Consider the following 21,058-nt stretch of genomic DNA (forward strand, 5'->3'; position numbering starts at 1 on the left):
AAAATGAAAATGAAAATGTTTAACATCTTCAAGCAAAAACTGTAGCAAAATTATCATACTCACACTCACACTCACACTCACAGTTAAGACACTTGCGATTGCGAAGTGTTCCGCAATGAATGTAGCAAAATTCAATGTGCAATTTGAAAGTGCATTCTGAGCCGATCACGTGCCCGTCCCGCCCTGTCAATCACTGCATCAAGGCAGGGCTCGGCAACAGGTAAACAGGCTATGTTACATATTTTGAGTTGTTTGAAGGAAACATCAACATGGCGGCGGCAGAGATGATACGAGCATTAAATTCACTGACAGAAGAAGTGGAGCGTGAACAGAGAAATGGTAGTATGCTTCCGAAGATTATTACACGTCTGCAGGAGAACCAATATGTTGTTGGAACGTCTGGGAGAATGTTCCTTATCAGGCGTCGACAGCCGTTTGGTTGTAACATTATCCTGCGCTGTGTTTTGGGTGCTCGAGCCCCTGCCCTTTTTCAAAATGAATCAAAAGTGCCCCTCTCAAACAAATATCAATGATAATATTGTGGTCAAAAAAACAAAATGCATTTGATTATAATTCCCATGAAAACGTGTACAAAACTAAAGTAGCCTAAATTCACGTTTATTTTTACATATCTGTCAGTCTGAGGTGTCGTTGCCATAACGCGTTGCTATGGGTTGCGTCATTTGCGTGTATCTTGCTCATCTTGCTTCAGACTTGACTGAAGTGGTGAGTCTCCGTTTTCGAGGGTCTACAACCAAGGGGGTAATGTTTCAGAAAAAACTGAAGCTTCCCCAGGGGCCGCCATTGATTAGCAGACCCTCACCTGCTGTTAGCATTCCATTGACTCCCATTCATTTTGGCGTCACTTTGACAGCGAATAACTTTACATCTGAGGCGTTTAAAGACTCCATTTGTCCATTATTTATTTCTAAAGAAACACGAAAATGTATAAAAGGCTCCATTACCTTGTATCTTACGTTATGGCCCCATAGAAGCAGTTTTTGTAAAAATAGGCTAACGATTGCGTCATAACCACGCGACTCACTGTCGCACAGTAGAGAAATTACCGTATGGACAGGAGGAGAAGCTTGCAGGCAATCGGGGGGACGTGGAGGCAAAATGACAAAATAATTAATCAGAATACTTAGCAAAAGTTGCTCCTGCTCCTAGCTCATGGACACCTCCTACTCACACTCTCCGTCTCTGCAAGTTTCGGAAGGGAATGATTCAGATTTCTCTTGACACAGCTACTAGAAGACAGACAGGTTGCTCACGTCACATCTACGTCGTCAAGCTCAGTTTGAGTCTGCGCAGTACGCTCAACCATCAGGAAGTGAGTGCTTCTAATTGACTTCACTTTTCTCCGTTGAATCCAATAGGGTCGCTGTGTCCATTTCTTTTACTGTCTACGCCTACAACCCCGGAGTAGTGTGTGTGGATGGCAGGCGTAACCGTAGCTAAAGTTATGCGTTTTAAAACGAAAATGCACTAAACATTAGAAAATGCACTAAAAAAATAAACTAAACAATTTTTTAACTTTTTTTTTCAATAATCAACGGTAGTATGTCGATTCAATTAAAAATCCACGTATTAAATATTTTTTAATATTTCATAATTCATTGATGCCTGTTTTTCATGTATAATACACTGACCAATCATCATCTGGCACAACAAGTTCAAATTGTATTGGACAATGTGAAGTGTAAGTCCTTTGAAAATTACATGTACAGACGAATTTACATTTATGAAGCGATCTGAATCTGCGTCGTTGAAACAATGGATGTTAATTGACTACAAAGCACTGCACAAAACCAGCACCAAAAGTCGCATTAATGGTAAGTAGTATTCAAGTCACTTGTATTTAGTCTATGTATGTTGATACACCGTTTACAATTGATCAAACTACCATTGTTGGTTAAATGAAGCCCAGCCTACCTACAGTCCTATTATGTGAAGTGTCTGACAAAAACAAGCGAATGGTGACGTGAAAGGATGTTATTATTTTAACATTTTTGATAATTATGCAGCAATAGTAGGCTAGTAGTAAGTACAGTACCGGTCATAAATTTGGACACATTAAAAAAATTTTCCCCAGAAATACAGAAAAATGTATACAATTTTTTAAATAATGGTTTTCTATTTTAATATACTTTAAAATATAATTTATTTCTGTGATGCAAAGCTGAATTTTCAGTATGTACACAAATGTACATAAAACTAATCAATGTTATATAGCTCAACATGATGAAATGTTAGAATATGATCAGTATGTTATTCTAATGTTGATGTAGCTTACTGCTAGTCTCATACAGATAAGCTAACACATAGAATAACATTATAACTTTCAACACACTCAAATGCAGTTTAGTATGATAGTGTAGACCATGTGAAACAGCGCTGCGTTACCTCACAAGTTTCATTTGTCTAATAAACTGACCTGTGTGAGTATTATTCAGCACTTGTGGGTAAGTTAGTTCGGTAGAATGAAATGTCCTTAGCAATCGCGACCTGCTTCATAGTTCATACCACAGTCATGTTAAAAACATCAATGTATTCACTCATCCATAAACATTATTAGATCCTTCAGCATGACGGGCAAGTTCCATAATTCCGCTTATGCATCATCAACATACACCTTTGTTATTGTAAGAGGTTAAGCGACCCCTAGCGGCGCAAAAAATTGCATACTGTAGCTTTAATGTTTTTTTAGGGATGCACCGAAACCCTACGGTACCCGAACGGTATCAGTATCGGTATCGGCCCGATACTGAGCTCATGTACTGGTACTAGTAAAAATGCTCCGATACCAACAACCGATTCCAGGCAGCATGTAAACAGTGTTTGTGTGCAGACACAAGAAACACTGACAACAGAGGGTCAAGAAGTTTCATGAACGAAACATCCAAAGCGACCACTCCGAAAACCAACGTCTTGATAGACAGCACGCGAATACTGAATTGAATAGTCTTTCACGTCTTGCGCTTGTACGGACGAATTCACACAAGTTTATGTAAAAACGCACGTCTTGGCGAGTATCCCAGTAAACAAATTTGATTACTGACTGTTTACTTGTCTTTAATAATGTTTTAAATTCACATTAATTAGGCTGGTATAGTTTTTGTAGTATCAAAATTGGCATAAAGAATTGATATTTCACTGGTGTCTAAACATTTGTACCACTGACCCAATCCTCAGCACAGAACCCTTCTGGAGCCGCTCTAAGTATGTGATGTGCTATTAAATGAAAGATAAAATATGATAGAGCAATAGAATGAACAGTGAAAGTAACAGAAGCTCATACAATGCATTTTAGCAAGCTTAATTAAGCATGAAAATAACTGAAGGAAATATATATTTGATGAACAAATTAAGCCAACTAATATGATTTATATTCTTTTGGTTTATCTTCTAATACATTTAAAAATTAGAAATGCTGTGAAAATACAGGTATCAGTTTTCGGTATCGGTGGTATCGGTGCATACCTAGTTTTTTTTGAACCTGTAATACTTTTTTCAGGATTCATTGACATTAAAAAGTAAAAAAGAACAGTATTTAATTAAAATAGGAATTTTTACTATCTTTAGTCTTTAGTCTTTACTATCACTTCTTATCAATTTAACAAATCCTTGCTGAATAAAAGTATTAATTTATAAAAAAATTAAAAAAAGTAAGAAAGAAAATGATTGACCCCAAACTTTTTAACGTTGTGTATATTGGTAAAAAAGATTTCTACTTTAAATAAATGCTGTTCTTTTTTTTTTACTTTTTAAACTTAGAATCCTGAAAAAGTATCAAAGGTTATAAGTAGCCTATATTAAAATAGAAATGTTTTAATTGTTGTAATATTTCACAATATTACCGTTTTTTCTGTATTTTTGATCAAATAAATGCTTATCGAGGTTGCATTTATTTGATCAAAAATACAGAAAAAACGGTAATGTAAAATGTAAAAGGGAGCATATATATATGCCCCTTTTTACATTTGAGCCCCTGCCCCTGAGGAACACTATGCACGTCCCTGGTGTTCTTGATATCAAGGATGCGGCTTTTGTAGCTGTTGAGACGCCCTTCATTTTACACTGCAAAGGATTTCATTGACTGGCCTAAATAAAACTGAATTAATTAGAAATGAGAGCGTGACTTGTTTTGTTAGCTGGGTATAATGGGAACCGATATTGATCATGATGACCTGTGAAATCTGTTATTATGACCGCCGCTAGCGTAGCTAGCGAAAGCGGTCATATAGGGATTGTCAAAGTTTTTTTTTTTTTTTTTTTTCGTCACCTTACTGAATTTTTCGTCAACGATACCAGGGACACCGAAGCACCGGGGAACATGAAATTTGGTGGGCATGTAGCCCCACTAGACTTCTAAGGAAAAATTTCGTTTGGTCCCCGGGGGCCACTCCCCCCCCGCGCTGGGCCCCCCCAAACCCCAAAAAATGCAGTTTTTCCTAAATAACTACCTGAACCGTGGCACCGAGGATGAAGACATTTTTATGGTATGTTGGTCTACTAGACTTTTACGGAAAAATTTCATTTGGTCCCCGGGGGCCACTCCCCCCCCCGCGCTGGGGCCCCCTTAAATTTTTCGTCAACGATACCAGGGACACCGAAACACCGGGGAACATGAAATTTGGTGGGCATGTAGCCCCACTAGACTTCTAAGGAAAAATTTCGTTTGGTCCCCGGGGGCCACTCCCCCCCCGCGCTGGGCCCCCCCAAACCCAAAAAAATGCAGTTTTTCCTAAATAACTACCTGAACCGTGGCACCGAGGATGAATAAATTTTTATGGTATGTTGGTCTACTAGACTTTTACGGAAAAATTTCGTTTGGTCCCCGGGGGCCACTTCCCCCCCCGCGCTGGGGCCCCCTTAAATTTTTCGTCAACGATACCAGGGACACCGAAACACCGGGGAACATGAAATTTGGTGGGCATGTAGCCCCACTAGACTTCTAAGGAAAAATTTCGTTTGGTCCCTGGGGGCCACTCCCCCCCCGCGCTGGGCCCCCCCAAACCCCAAAAAATGCAGTTTTTCCTAAATAACTACCTGAACCGTGGCACCGAGGATGAAGAAATTTTTATGGTATGTTGGTCTACTAGACTTTTACGGAAAAATTTCGTTTGGTCCCCGGGGGCCACTTCCCCCCCCGCGCTGGGGCCCCCTTAAATTTTTCGTCAACGATACCAGGGACACCGAAACACCGGGGAACATGAAATTTGGTGGGCATGTAGCCCCACTAGACTTCTAAGGAAAAATTTCGTTTGGTCCCCGGGGGCCACTCCCCCCCCGCGCTGGGCCCCCCCAAACCCCAAAAAATGCAGTTTTTCCTAAATAACTACCTGAACCGTGGCACCGAGGATGAAGAAATTTTTGTGGTATGTTGGTCTACTAGACTTTTACGGAAAAATTTCATTTGGTCCCCGGGGGCCACTTCCCCCCCCCGCGCTGGGGCCCCCGTAAATTTTTCGTCAACCATACCAGGGACACCGAAACACCGGGGAACATGAAATTTGGTGGGCATGTAGCCCCACTAGACTTCTAAGGAAAAATTTAGTTTGGTCCCCGGGGGCCACTCCCCCCCCGCGCTGGGCCCCCCCAAACCCAAAAAAATGCAGTTTTTCCTAAATAACTACCTGAACCGTGGCACCGAGGATGAAGAAATTTTTATGGTATGTTGGTCTACTAGACTTTTACGGAAAAATTTCGTTTGGTCCCCGGGGGCCACTTCCCCCCCCTAGCTGGGGCCCCCGTAAATTTTTCGTCAACGATACCAGGGACACCGAAGCACCGGGGAACATGAAATTTGGTGGGCATGTAGCCCCACTAGACTTCTACGGAAAAATTTCGTTTGGTCCCCGGGGGCCACTCCCCCCCCCCGCGCTGGGCCCCCCCAAACCCAAAAAAATGCAGTTTTTCCTAAATAACTACCTGAACCGTGGCACCGAGGATGAAGAAATTTTTATGGTATGTTGGTCTACTAGACTTTCACGGAAAAATTTAGTTTGGTCCCCGGGGGCCACTTCCCCCCCCCCGCGCTGGGGCCCCCGTAAATTTTTCGTCAACCATACCAGGGACACCGAAACACCGGGGAACATGAAATTTGGTGGGCATGTAGCCCCACTAGACTTCTAAGGAAAAATTTTGTTTGGTCCCCGGGGGCCACTCCCCCCCGCGCTGGGCCCCCCCAAACCCAAAAAAATGCAGTTTTTCCTAAATAACTACCTGAACCGTGGCACCGAGGATGAAGAAATTTTTATGGTATGTTGGTCTACTAGACTTTTACGGAAAAATTTCGTTTGGTCCCCGGGGGCCACTTCCCCCCCCCGCGCTGGGGCCCCCGTAAATTTTTCGTCAACGATACCAGGGACACCGAAGCACCGGGGAACATGAAATTTGGTGGGCATGTAGCCCCACTAGACTTCTACGGAAAAATTTCGTTTGGTCCCCGGGGGCCACTCCCCCCCCCCGCGCTGGGCCCCCCCAAACCCAAAAAAATGCAGTTTTTCCTAAATAACTACCTGAACCGTGGCACCGAGGATGAAGACATTTTTATGGTATGTTGGTCTACTAGACTTTTACGGAAAAATTTCGTTTGGTCCCCGGAGGCCACTTCCCCCCCCCCGCGCTGGGGCCCCTGTAAATTTTTCGTCAACGATACCAGGGACACCGAAACACCGGGGAACATGAAATTTGGTGGGCATGTAGCCCCACTAGACTTCTACGGAAAAATTTCGTTTGGTCCCCGGGGGCCACTCCCCCCCCCGCGCTGGGCCCCCCAAACCCCCAAAAAATGCAGTTTTTCCTAAATAACTACCTGAACCGTGGCACCGAGGATGAAGAAATTTTTATGGTATGTTCGTCTACTAGACTTTTACGGAAAAATTTCGTTTGGTCCCCGGGGGCCACTTCCCCCCCCGCGCTGGGGCCCCCGTAAATTTTTCGTCAACGATACCAGGGACACCGAAACACCGGGGAACATGAGATTTGGTGGGCATGTAGCCCCACTAGACTTCTAAGGAAAAATTTCGTTTGGTCCCCGGGGGCCACTCATATTTCATGTGTATGATTAACTTGACATCCTCTGGGGGTATCCTCTGCTAAGTTTTGTAGAATTTCATCCATGGGGGGTATAAAATAAATTCATTTATGTGCACATTTAGTGACTGTACACTCATCGGCCTGTAGATGGTGCTGTTGAGCGAAGGGTTGCTGGTTTAGGATGATACTGTCACACACACACATGCAGGAATACAAACAAACGCAAGCATGCACACACACTGACATCCACACGCACAGACACACACCCATACACACACATACAAATCCACATGCACAGACACACACACACAAACACACACGCGCACACATGTACGCACACATACATACACGCACAGACACACACACACACACACAGACACACACATACACAAACACACACACATACACACACACACACACAGACAGACATGCACATACTATTACTTTTTTTAGGTATATACATAAACACGCAATACAGCCAAATTACTCCACGTCATTTATTTTTGTGGAAAGCCAGTGCAGGCCTGAGCGGCGGTCATATTTTGTACCGCGATGCGGTACATCTAGTTTGTAAAGAAAATGTGAGCTCTTCTTGTTAATGAATAGTTCCTATTGTGCTGGTATGGGTTTGCTTAGTATTTCTGAATGTTTTTAATGCATTGTTTTGCAGATGTTGGAGTGTTTTGGGTAGTAGCTTTCTGGACAAAAACCTTTTGATATTCTGATTTGGAGATATGGCTCGACTGCATATTTGTCAAAAAAAATAACTTAAAATCTAATGCTTTTATAAATAGCACTTACTTGCATAGTTTTGCAGCTTCCTGAGCTCTGCAAGGGGAAATAAACACTGCATGATTACAAAGATCATGTAAATTAGCAGTTGATGCATGTTTAGGCTATAGTACAGTGCATGGAAGAACTAGACATGGTTCTTCACCTTTCCCATAAAGCTGTTTGACCTCTTGTTGGAATTTGTCAACCAGAGAGCAGACTGACTTCCTGATGGTGTTGAGGTACAGATCTGTGTTCACAGACACCACTGACCAATCAGATGGCTCCGGTGGAGGAGGGAGAGATGGGAGGAACTATGAGGAATGAAATATTAGGTGAAATATTAGAGAAGACAGCTCAAATGCACACACTTGTTTGTGTCATGCTAGGGACCTTATCTTCATGCTATTAAAGGCACACTATGCAGTTTCTGTTTTTCTCAAAAAGTCGCTGTGGAGTACTTGTATTTAACGTTACTGTCGTAAATACCACTCACGCAGAGCCGTCTCTCCACTCCTCCGTCCGCGCTTTCTATGTTTTCTTCGTCGACTCTGCCATGATTCACGTCTGAAATGCACGCTAGTGTCATCCATAGAGGCTGCTTCATATGCTGTTGATGTATGTGAGTGACGTTGTGCCGTAAAGCAAGTTGTGATTCTCACGAGATTTGGCGGGGCGCCACCTCTCAAACTTGCATTGCTGATTTTGCCAGCGGCGGGATGATTCGCCCTACTAGTTCGTTTGCCATCGAAATTATTTCGAAGCTGTTATATTAAGGTACAAATCTTGCATAGTGTGCCTTTAATAATATTACATAACACTACCATTCAAAAATTTGGGGTCAGGAAGATTTTGTAATGTTTTTTTTTTATCAAATCTCTTTACTAAATAAAACCAAGGCTACATTCATTTGATCAAAAATACAGTAAAACCATCTATTTTTACTGACAAGCTTCCAAAAGGATTATTTGATGAATAGGAAGTTCAAAAGAACAGCAATTATTTGAAATAGAAATCTTTAGTAACATTACAAATGCATTTGCTCTCACTTTAAATCAATTTCATGCATTCTTACTGAATAAAAAAGTATTAATTTCTTTCAAAGATAACAAATCAAAGACTTTTGAATGGTAGTGTATACTGACCTGTAGAAAGAGCACCCTGTCCTGTGTTTGAGCCAGTGCGTCCAGCTCGCTGCTCCTCTTCCTTAGTGTGCTGAGCTCATGCTCCAGGCCACTGGCGAGATCTCTGGCCTGCTGCTCCACTTGTTTCTGCCGCGCCGTGATGTGCTCCAGCAGCTCAGCCTGCGACTGCTCTAACAGCCGCTGCAAATCTGCGTAAACAGCCCAGCTCTCCTCGATCTCCTTCTGACTGTTCTCCTGAATGCAGACAGGATGCCATGCTTTATGTATTATCATACAGCAATTAATTCTGATTGCATTTGACTGACTGTAACAAGCTACCACACTCAAATAATCTACCAATTATTTAATAATCTTGATAAAAAATCATGTAAGCCACCCCCTGGCAGTACAAAGCCTCTCCATCACCAAGACTGCTGTTGTGCCTCTACATAGAAACCGGACATCCTGCTGCTCCAGGCTAAATAACAGTGGATCTCGAAGCTGCTTGGCCCCCAGAGGTGAACAGTGCAGGCTGTCCACTCAACAACCAAGCCCCAGCTATGGGTTAAATAGCTGGACAGATGAAGTTCAAAATCCTGTTCGGGCGTTCCTTTCTACGGGAGTGAACCCAAAAAGAAAATCTGAAGTGGAGCCCCAAAAGGCAGTATGGTGCCATTACTATTGCCGTACCGGCAGCTCCTACAGCCAAACTTATGTAAAATATAGTGCACTGCATAACTTTGGATCACACCAGTGCGGCCGAGAGGGGGGATCTTGATGTCTAGGCAGCTCAAGATCTCCATAAATTGTTGCCCAGGTCTCTGCCCTGGAGAGGTTACTTCTGTACCGTTGAAAAGCAGTAAAACCAACATGGGAGGCAGCAACTACAGGTTGCCTCCGTCGGTAGGAGAGGTCATTATATTTCTCTGATCAGCTACTGCCCACCCTAAACCATGCAGCCCCCTGGTCAGTAGTGTGATGATCCACCACTGTCTGCCTGCTCCACTGGGTGCTTGGAGCTTAGATTTGGATAAAAAAAGCAGGCGGTTAAACATACAGCAGGCAAAACAAAGAGAAATAAGAAAACAACTACTAAGTATCTGGCTACATGGAATGTCAGGTCAATGTGTCCTGGCCAAACAAACGACCCACAACAAATCAGTGACAGCAAGAAAGCAACCATCGTTGATCTCGAGCTAAGCAAGCTGGACATTGATATCACAGCACTGCAAGAGTCCAGACTGGCTGAAGATGGCATGTGGCAGGCGAAAATCTACACGTTCTTCTGGCAAGACCACACAGAGAGCCCTGGTTATACGATGTATGCTTTGCAGTTAGAAACAGTTTGTTGTATATGGATATACCGAAACTTGCTGGCCCAGAAAATGTATTAAAGAGATCGTTAATATAGTCCAAGTGACTACAGTGGCTCAATCTTAAGTATATCAAGCGACGAGAATACTTTTTGTGCGCAAAAAACAACAAAAATAACGACTTTATTCCACTATTCATTTCCTTCTATCTGGGCCTCGAGTTAATTCACATAGTGTTTTTGCGCAGAGCGTCTGTGTTGCACGTCACCACGTAGGCTCACTATTGGCCAACGCTGGTCATGTGTGTGATGCGTGTGACGCGCTGCGCAAAAACACTATGTAAACTAACTCGAGGCCCAGATAGAAGGAAATGAATAGTGGAATAAAGTCGTTATTTTTGTTGTTTTTTGCGCACAAAAAGTATTCTCGTCGCTTGATATACTTAAGATTGAGCCACTGTAGTCACTTGGACTATATTAACGATCTCTTTAATACATTTTCTGGGCCAGCAAGTTTCGGTCACCTAGAAGTCTATGGAGGAGTGAGCCAGCTCTCAGATTTCATCAAAAATATCTTAATTTGTGTTCCGAAGATGAACGAAGGTCTTACGGGGTTGGAACAACATGAGGGTGAGTAATTACTGACAGAATTTTCATTTTTGGGTGAACTAACCCTTTAATATTTGCTTTATAAGTACTAATAAACAGCCAAGATCCAAGTAATATGCATGCTAATAAACAACTAGTTAATAGCGAGAATTGAAAGCTAAAATAAAGTGTTACCAAATTTTCTAGCAATGCATCTTTGATTTTCTTTCTCTCACTCTCATGCTACAGGTGATATTTGCAGGGTCATCCATTCAGAAACACACACACACACAGGACGGTGACTGATTTTGAGACCAGTATGGGGAAGAATTTTCCATAAAAAAAAAAAAAAAAATTGTGGAAATGCACAGAACACTTTCAGGACAGAGACCAGAGAGGAGCCCTGACACAAACACATGCAGTATAACATGTTAACAGCAGCATGCAGAATGTCACTGTGTGTTTTAACAGGACAGACCGGTTGAACCGGTTGACCCGCTTAAACTTATACTGAGGAACTGTGTTGTTTCACCACCAGTTTAGCTCATCTGCCATCATATAATGCCAATCACCTACTATCTGCTCGGACATCTTTATCTCTGTATAAACTGTAATGATTAAGGTTCTAATAAGTCTAATCTGAGTTATTTCTGCCTGCAGATATTTGTATTGTCTCTTTCTCTCTCTCTCCAACCACTATGTAATTGGACCCATTTGTATTTTTAAATGTGACTCATGGTGGCCCTGTGCTCTATTTACATTTATTGAACACTGGCACACTGATATACTGTATATACAGTTCCAGGACAGAAACCAGAGAGGAGCCGTGAGTTTGTTTCATTTTATCCTGAAGTGCTTGTGCTGTTCAGCATTTGCTAGAAAGTTGTCTCAGTTAAAGTGAGGTAGTGCTTGTGTTGTTCAGCATTTGCTGGAAAGTTGTCTCAGTTAAAGAGGGGTGTGACAACATGTGCAAATGTTTGCAGTGTTTTTACTGGTTTTGTCAGATTTAACAAATGGTAAACAGATATTCTCAACAAAACAAGCTAAAGTAGTAGCAGTTACCAGCATGAGCCTTTACTGGGAATTTTCCAGTTGTTAGGTTACTGGATAAAGATTAAAAAAAAAAAGAGCAAAGCATAACTGTAAAAAAAAACAACTAAAACCTGAGCCCTGCTGAACTCATTAAGTTGCCACAGCCTGTACCCTTACAGGGGACTGAGATTAAGGTGTAAAGATTGGTCTGCAGATGGAGGCACAAACACGAAAGGTTCCAATGTACAGTGCTGGTCAGAATTATTTGCACCCTTGGTTAATATAATCAAAGATGGCTGTAAAAAATAAATCTGCATTGTTAATCCTTTTGATATTTTATTTTAAAAATTAGCACAAATCTAACCTTTCATTGAAGTAAAAGAATTGAAAGTGGGTGGAAAATCACATTATGAAATAAATGTTTTTCTCCAAAACACGTTGGGAACAATTTTGCCCCCTTTTATTAAATACTTTTTGCGACCTCCTTTTCCCAATATAACAGCTCTGAGTCTTCTCCTATAATGCCTGATGAGTTTGGAGAACACCTGACAAGAGATCAGAGGCCATTCATCCATATAGAATCTCTCAAGATACTTCAGATTCCCAGATTTATGTTGGCGCTTCTTCTCTTCAGTTCAGCCCACTCATTTTCTATAGGGTTCAGGTCTGGGGACTGGGATGGCCATTGCAGATGCTTGGTTTTGTGCTCAGTGACCCATTTTTGTTTTGATTTTGATGTTTGTTTTTGGATCACTGTCCTGTTGGAAGATCCAAACATGGCCCATTATAAGATTTCTAGCAGAGGTTGTCATGTTTTGATTTTTAATACGGTTTTGAAACACTTAATATGGGTTTGGTTCATACAGGGATAAAAAAGTACCCCATATGTAAAATTAAATACCTAATTTTCTGCCAGAGGTCCTGGACATCTTGTTCTGATACATGGCATCATGGATTTGATCAAATACCAACAGATAAAAAATCTGAACCTGTGCTAGAAATCTTATGACAGGCCATGTTTGGATTTTCCAACAGGACAGTGATCCAAAAACAAACATCAAAACAAAAATGGGTCACTGAGCACAAAACCAAGCATCTGCAATGGCCATCCCATTCCCCAAACCTGAACCCTATAGAAAATGAGTGGGCTGAACTGAAGAGAAGAAGCACCAACATGGATCTGGGAATCTGAAGGATCTGGAGAGATTCTGTATGGAGGAATGGTCTCTGATCTCTTGTCAGGTGTTCTGCAAACTCATCAGGCATTATAGGAGAAGAATATCTTGGAATCTTGGGAAAAGTTTTTTTTATAAAATCTGTTTTGGAGAAAAACATTTATTTCATAATGTGATTCCGCAATGTGATTAATTTACAGCTGCAATGTCACACTTACCCTGTAACAACACAGAACAAGAGGGTAACAAGCATTATTTTAATTTGCAGCCCGCAGATGTCATGCTTACCCTGTAACTTCATAGAACAAGAGTATATTTCCCCAGTATTTAAACAAAAGTTGCAATAGTTTTAGTTTTACTTGCCTTAAAACACAGAAGAACAAACTTAATCAGTGCACTTTTGTTAACAAAAAAAATGACTGTATAAATACACAGATATGTACCTATGTATAACCTTGGTATGTTATTATTACAAAAAGGTACACAGTGTATGTTCTCGCTAAATTGCTCCCAAATGTAAGATTGTTGCCTATTATAATAGTAGAATGAGTACCCCTTGGTTCTAAAATACTTACAGTATAAATAATTTGTTAATTTTCCTGGTTGTTACCTCTTTATCCCCAAACCTTTACATAATGTTCCCTTATACTTACACGTACATACTTTATAGGTGCACAATAATTATTGAAAGTTACACTGTAAGTTCGTTTTCATTAAGCAGTACTTTGTGGGCTGTAGCCTACTCTAAAGCGTTGCCAATTACTTTTCAATAGAATGGTTTCAAGATTTTCTGACTGAAATTTGAAGACTTTGAAAAAGTGGCCTTTTAGCTAAATTCAAAATGGCCTTCCATATAGAACTGAAAAAAATAAATAAATAAAATACGATCAAAGATCACTCCTTCAAGAAAAGAAGCATCACAAAGTATAAATAGACTTACTTTCAGGACTTTGATAGACTGCTTGATCTCCTCGAGTTTCTTTTCTCGCTCCTTAATCAGATGTTTTAATTCGGACCTTTTCTTTCCCAGTTGACTCTGTGAACCAAACAACAACACTTTTTTTAGTTCACACATTCCCTCCTTGGTATTTCTAGTTCTATTCTCTACAGTTTGAGCTAAGGTTTATGAAAAAAATAAATAATAATAATTATATATATTTAAATAAAATAGCTTTGGTGCAATTTTTACAAGCAAGTGGTGCATTTACAAAATTCTTAGTATATCACAAAAAATCTTCAAAAGTGCACTTTTTTTCAAACATTCAGCATATTTTATATTGAGAAAAATAACTATTATTGAGAAATGTGTCCTAGAAAAAAATAAAATAAAAAATAACAGGAAGAGTTTACTGTTTTACCTGATTCTTTCATAGTCTGACTTTTGGTGAATTGTACTGAATCCAGTTATGGTCAGTACCATAAAGAACGTATGCATTTTTAAAAAAACATAATACTAGTGTTAACTCACCGTTTTTTTCTTCCACTCTCGTTCGGTGGAGACAACATCATGCGCTTTGTGTGAGGTCTCTGCGCACTCCTTACACACGCACACGTGTTCGTTTCGGCAGTAGGCATCCAGTAGACGTTTGTGTACCTTGCACATCTTGTCCTCCAGGTTGTGAATGGGCTCCACCAGCTTGTGAGAGGTCATCGCCTTTCCCTTCTTATGGTGCCGCAGGTGAGCTTCACAAAATGAACCAGGGCAATTCAGGCATGACTTCTTGGCCTTCATCTTCCTGCCAATGCAGGCGTCACAGGGCACCTCTCCCGCTTTAGCAAAGTCTCCCCAGTCGTCTTCTTTCTGTAAGCTTGGGGAATGTGTTAACTCAACGTTGCCCATGTCACCTCTGTTGGAGGACAGTGTGGATAGACCCTGGAACTGCTCGGCTATCTCAGCTAGCACACAGTTGATGCTGAGCTCTGGTTTTCTGGAAAAAACTTTCTTGCACATGGGGCACACAAACTTCTTGCTGTGATTCCAGAAGCCCTGCAGACATGCCTTGCAGAAAGTATGGCCACAAGGAGTTGAGACGGGCTCGACGAAGACCTCCAGACAGATGGAGCAGGAGAACTGCTCCTCTGACAGGATTCGTCCCGGAGATTGTGGGCCTGCAAAGGTTAGCGTGAAGGAGATGGAATTAGATGGGTGGCAGTAAAAAGTGGAAGAGGAAAGAGTAGGACGATGGAAGGCCATGGTTTCAAGACACAATTATGTCTTAATACAGTAGGCATGCACTAATTTTCCTCGATTGGAATAAATCGATTTCTTATTCTGAAGGTTCTGTTTATGTGAACCCTAAACATTGCACTCTGATTCATATTAGTTTACATGTGCATTACATGTATTCCAAACAAAACCTTGCGCATTGCTCAGTCAGAACAGGAGAAAGTGACACTATAATGTCGCTGCAAATATAATAGTTGTTTTTGATGACATGTCTAAAAAGAAAACATGCACATTACAGCACTGCTCATGTATGCAAGGTTGTTTTTTTTTCTTCGATTGAAAAGATAGTCAGATTGAAGCATTTACATGCTTCATTATTTTCCTGTTGATCAGATTATTTCAGATATACACCACCCCTTGCAAATCCTTTCAAACTGAATTCAGATCCAGCTCATTTAGATCAGTGTTTACATGAAGGCTTTTCAGTCCAATCGAGCCATAATTCTGATTACTAACGGATTATTTAGATGCATGTAAACGTATCGCTACTCAATACTTTCCCATGAATCCCATCGCTATTGAAATACATGCTGTTAGCAAATTTGGGATTACCTAGGATTTTGAAACTTGCAGGAAAACAAAATGAATTTAATCTAGGTATTTTGTAATTCGATTGAGAAGATAGTCTAACTCAAGCGTTTACATGCTTAATTTTTTTTCTGTTGATGCTTAATTTCATTCGCATCACATGTAAACACCTCTGTCGGATTAATTGAGGTGTTTACATGAAGCCTTTTCAGTCTTTCTGAGCCATTGATCTGTTTACTAACGTATTATTTGGGGGCATGTTTCCGTTACATGCTTTCAGTTACATATGCACATTTAGACATTACCTTTGATTTTGAAACTTCCAGGTAAACAAAATGATTTGTCTAATTTCCACTTGCTTTTACAACATCTCTATTAAACGATTAACTATGTTTCCATCTGAAGGTGTGAATGAAACAGGAAATCTGAAAATTGCATACAAAAAAATTGGAAATAAAGCACTGTTTCCATCCCATGGGTTCAGGAGAACAAAATCTAGACTTTATGGCAAACTGGCTTAAATTATCAGTAATAAAATACTTAAAAAGTTGCTGCAAAAAAATAAATAAATTGCGGTTCTGGTAGGTAAGTATAATGGCAGACTTTTGATCAGGCATTTCAGAAAGACTAAAACATAATTTGAGATGGTGTGAATTGATATTGTCCAATCACAGGATCTGTTGAGGCAAAGGCATGAGGTTTTTTTTTTGAGCATCTGGGAATTTATTCAGTAAGTGTGTTTCCATCATAGTTTATGTGCATGTTTTCTTATACCAAATAAAACAAATATCTGCCTCAATTAAGTGCACATTTTATTTGCATTTTAAAGTTTCTACCCAGTGGGGTTTTTTTGTCTCTTTTTTTTCATAAAAATACGTGGATGGAAACCGCTATTGAACCCAAGACTTTCAGGTCCCCCCTCCTATTTAAAGGACTTTCGGGAACACCCATATTGATGAAAGCAAACAAAATGCAAGACACAGATACTAAAAAATAAAAAATAAAAATAGCAGTAAATTATTATAAAATTCACAAAAACAAACAAAGATATACATAATACTGACTATTAAATAAAGTGAATAGAAACAGCTCTCTAGGCAGTTTCGACAGTATCAGAGGAAAGGCCTGGCATTAAACTGGGAGTGTTAGTGTAGGCGTTAAGCATGTGAGCTATTAACACAAAGGTCACAGGTTTAGTTTCAGGTTAAAGTGGCCCATTATTCGAAGAGTTGCTGAAGCCCTTGGTCGCTATTGTGTCCTTGAGCAAATTACTTCAGCTTTCAAATGGTGAGAAGATTTTTGCAATTGCTGTGTATTAATAAAGACTGAAACAAAGTTGAGGTTCATTTGAGAGTTATAGTCTTTAATGGAAGGGGAAATGCAACATTTTAGGAACCAGCCACTGAAAACCCCATATTGTTCTACCAATGAAAGGAATATTGGAAAGCGATGTGTTTACATCCCTGCTTAGCCCTAAAGTATTATTAAACAAGGTACTCAGCTCTTATTTCAAGCACTTTATAATACACAAAACTGCAACAGATTTACAAGCCCAATGGATTCAACAGCCAGTCACTAACAGCAACAAGTGAGAGACCAGATTTACGGCTTATATAAGCACAAACTCAGTCACAGATTCTTATCAGACGTGTGAAGGACGTGCAAATAGCAAAGCTCAGACGTCACAGTGTCATCCCAGGAATGTTGTACAACTGGGTTTTCAACTTCAACAACATTCAAATCCAAACAAATGTCTGTTCCTGTTTGCTCTTTTACTTGTGTCCAAATAAATATAAAAACTAAAACTGTTGATATAATTTAGTAGGACTTAAGTACATCTTCATGTCTTTATAAGCATTTATAATCAACAAAAATGTTATGTTCTATTGCAAACTTGCATGTCATGTATTTATATATATTTTTTATTTCACATTTGTAATGTTTTTTATTATTACGAATTGCATATTTCGAAAAAGTGTACTTAAGTGTGTTAAGAAACATAGTCATGCAAGTGTAATTTAAGTGTAATTTTATTTTATAATTATAGCCTATTATCAGCAAGTCGTTTTTTAAAATGCTTTTAAGATTTGAAGTACACAACAAGAGCATTTGGCTTCATCAAAGTAAGCAACAAACAATAGCAGAATCATACATTAACTGTTTTGATTTGCTTACTTTTCAGTCATTTAAAATAGAATGATAAACCAAGAATAGACTATCCATATGTTGAATAAACAGAGATTGTGACTTACACTGCATGATGAAGGATCTTCTTGTATTTTCTTTCAATGCTCTCCTGGCTTGTGAAGGGTGCGTGAGAATGAAACCTGAATAAAACCTGTTCTCTCACTCATTCTCTCTCATCTGTTTGCTGTGTGGGTGTGTCTTCAGAGCACCTGTGACTGGAGGTTTAGGAATCAACAGTTTGAATTGCTGACTTGAAAATGAACCTTGTATTTTGAATTCACATTTTGTTTTTAAAAGGTCTTAACATCTTTGATGAAATCTGTAATCAGCACAGAACACTTTGTGCAAGTTATTATGATTATTGATAGTATATGATTATACTGGTAATTGAAATGACATGTGTCATGATGTAAGATTGTTTTTATGATTATGGGTTGAGGTTCATGCAGGGTGTGAAATGCAAACAGTCGCATCAGAGGTTTGGCGTTTGGGCCGCCTAGTGGTGTAAATTGGTACCACAAGCAGTGTTTTTTTCTTTGGAGAATGAGGGTAAGTGAGAGGAACTTAAGAAATAATGTTTGTTACACAAAGCAGAGAAATTCTAACAATTTTGTACAAATACTCAGGAAGGTCAAAGCAGTACTATTGGCCGAAGGATCTTTTAATGGCTGCTCTATTCAGTGCCTAATTATACAAAATACAAACCATCACAGCATTACAACTGTCCCACTCTGATCACTGTGGCTTATTTCCAGAGTACAACTGCATATTTGGGTTTACTGTAGAACAAAAAAATATCAGTGATCACTAATAGTAGTAGTCAGATAAACACACAAAGACAACCCACCTGCAGCACATAGCATTATAAAGCCCTAAAACACCAAGGGCACTAAGTCGAGAGTACACTGTTGCAAACTACCTGAGCACAGTGACTGATGTGAAACTCAGGAAAACATAGACTCAGCAAGCACAGTCTGGCCGGTGCAGACAGACCTGGCTCTCCTGTGAGGACAGACTCTGCTTCCAGTGCTGTCTGGGAGTGACGGAAACTAAATTTCTAAATCACATGATTATCACCCAGATAATACTAATCCAGTGCGAATAGGGCTTAAGCTGCACTTCCTCACAGAATGCCCAGAATATCAAATCACAGAGACTTTAGAGAGACACAGAGACCAAAATTAATCCAATATTTCCCCCAATTTAACATTTGTAGCCCAACCGAAAAAAGCCAAATGTGCAAATATAGCCGCAATAATTGAAGCATGCATCTCCTAATTTTGTCCAATTGTGATATATATATTTTTTTTAATTAATGTCCAATTTTGTTTAAATATCAGTTTATTTTAATTTAGTCGGAAGCAACAGAAGATACTATGGAAGCTTGTTTCCGCCACTGAATAATAAATAAATAATAATAATTGCGACTTTTTATCTCACAATTGCAACTTTATTTCACGCAATTCTGACTTTATTTCACACAATTCTGACTTTATATCTCGCAATTCTGACTTTATTTCTCAGAATTGCGAGATATAAAGTCAGAATTGTGTGAAATAAAGTCAGAATTGCGTGAAATAAAGTCAGAATTGCGTGAAATAAAGTCAGAATTGCGTGATATAAAGTCGCAATTGCAAGAAAAAAAGTCCGAATTCTGACTTTATAACACGCAATTCTGACTTTATATCTCGCAATTCTGACTTTATAACACGCAATTCTGACTTTATATCTCGCAATTCTGACTTTATATCTCGCAATTCTGACTTTATATCTCGCAATTCTGAATTTCTCAGTTGACAGCTCATAATGAGGCCTTAACGTGCTCCGGCCCGAGAACGCAAACCTTGAAATAGCTTCCAAGGTGCAAGCCTTGAAGAAAAAAAATAAAAATAAATATTTTTTATATATATATATATATATATAGTACAGGCCAAAAGTTTGGAAACATTACTATTTTTAATGTTTTTGAAAGAAGTTTCTTCTGCTCATCAAGCCTGAATTTATTTGATCAAAAATACAGAATTTTTTTTAATATTGTGATATATTATTACAATTTAAAATAATTGGTTTTCAATTTATTATACTTTAAGTTATCATTTATTTCTGTGATGCAAAGCTGAATTTTCAGGATCATAAAATAAAAAAATCACTCCCCAGCTCTTCTAAATGCATTGTGAAGACTTTGCAGGACCTGAAGGATTTTTCTGAAGAACATTGGCCAGTTTAACTGCTCAGTACAAACAAGGGACTAAAGAACAACCATCACAAAACAACAAAACAGTCGTGGATCATCCAGGTCATCAAGGACACATTATTAAAGTCCCTGTAAAGTCAAAATTAAGTAGGCCTATGTGTTCTGAGTTTGTCACACCACAGAAAAATGTGTTATTAGCCCACCCAGCCAAATTTGAATGATAAAAAAGCAGCCAAGTAAATAAAATAAGCTATTAAAATCTTGACAAAATTAGCAGTGGCAACCACTGAAACCATGCCCACTCGCGGGAAAGTTGACTCGTGGGCATGCACTGCCTATGATGGCACCAGTTGTCGGCGCGACGGGAGGATGAAGGCCGAGGCGGGAGATAGTTGGTTTCGGCCCCATTCACCAGTAACAGCGGATTATCAGTGAATTCCAGTTGTCTCCGACGAAAGTTTATAAAACTATCCTGTGTAAAATGATCACTACAGAGGCGGGTGTTGGTGGTGATCCTCAGCTCTCCATCAAGGTGGCTCTTCACAAAATGAATCCACCTCTTGTTGATATGATCGTTGTTCGGAAATTTAAATAAGGACACCGATCTGTTTTGTAAGTGATCGAGGAGCAAATAGCATTTCAGTTTGCGCTGTGAAGGGGCATGTAAATTGGTTGGTTGGATCTACTGAACGAATACGCCCATCACTGACCCAGATCGCTCTGTTTTGAGTCTGAACGAGAGAGAAAGATCTTGTTCGTGAACGAATTGAACAAACTGGTACATTTCTTTCGTGAATGAAATGAATGAGAGTACTGGGTAGATCGGTCATTTAGCATGTGATTCAATCTCATTCAAAGTGCAGTTAGGTGTGCATA

The 21,058-nt window shown here is 39.8% G+C and overlaps 1 protein-coding gene across 1 annotated transcript in view; it reads right to left on the reverse strand.

Annotated features, from left to right (window-relative positions):
• Nucleotides 1-18,145, reverse strand: part of LOC311287472 (uncharacterized protein) — a 35,054-nt gene extending 16,909 nt beyond the window's left edge. Inside the window, exons 1-6 of the mRNA XM_084404338.1 lie at nt 18,054-18,145; nt 14,515-15,155; nt 13,987-14,082; nt 8,961-9,194; nt 7,982-8,129; nt 7,846-7,872 (exon numbers count right to left, since the gene is read on the reverse strand). Coding sequence (XP_084260464.1) covers nt 7,846-7,872; nt 7,982-8,129; nt 8,961-9,194; nt 13,987-14,082; nt 14,515-15,155; nt 18,054-18,060 — 1,153 coding nt within the window. The 5' untranslated portion in view covers nt 18,061-18,145. The remainder of the gene's footprint in view (nt 1-7,845; nt 7,873-7,981; nt 8,130-8,960; nt 9,195-13,986; nt 14,083-14,514; nt 15,156-18,053) is intronic.
• Nucleotides 18,146-21,058: the final 2,913 nt, after the last annotated feature.

This window comes from Rutilus rutilus (assembly GCF_951802725.1).
Source record: "Rutilus rutilus genome assembly, chromosome: 3".
NCBI classification, from domain to species: domain Eukaryota; kingdom Metazoa; phylum Chordata; class Actinopteri; order Cypriniformes; family Leuciscidae; genus Rutilus; species Rutilus rutilus.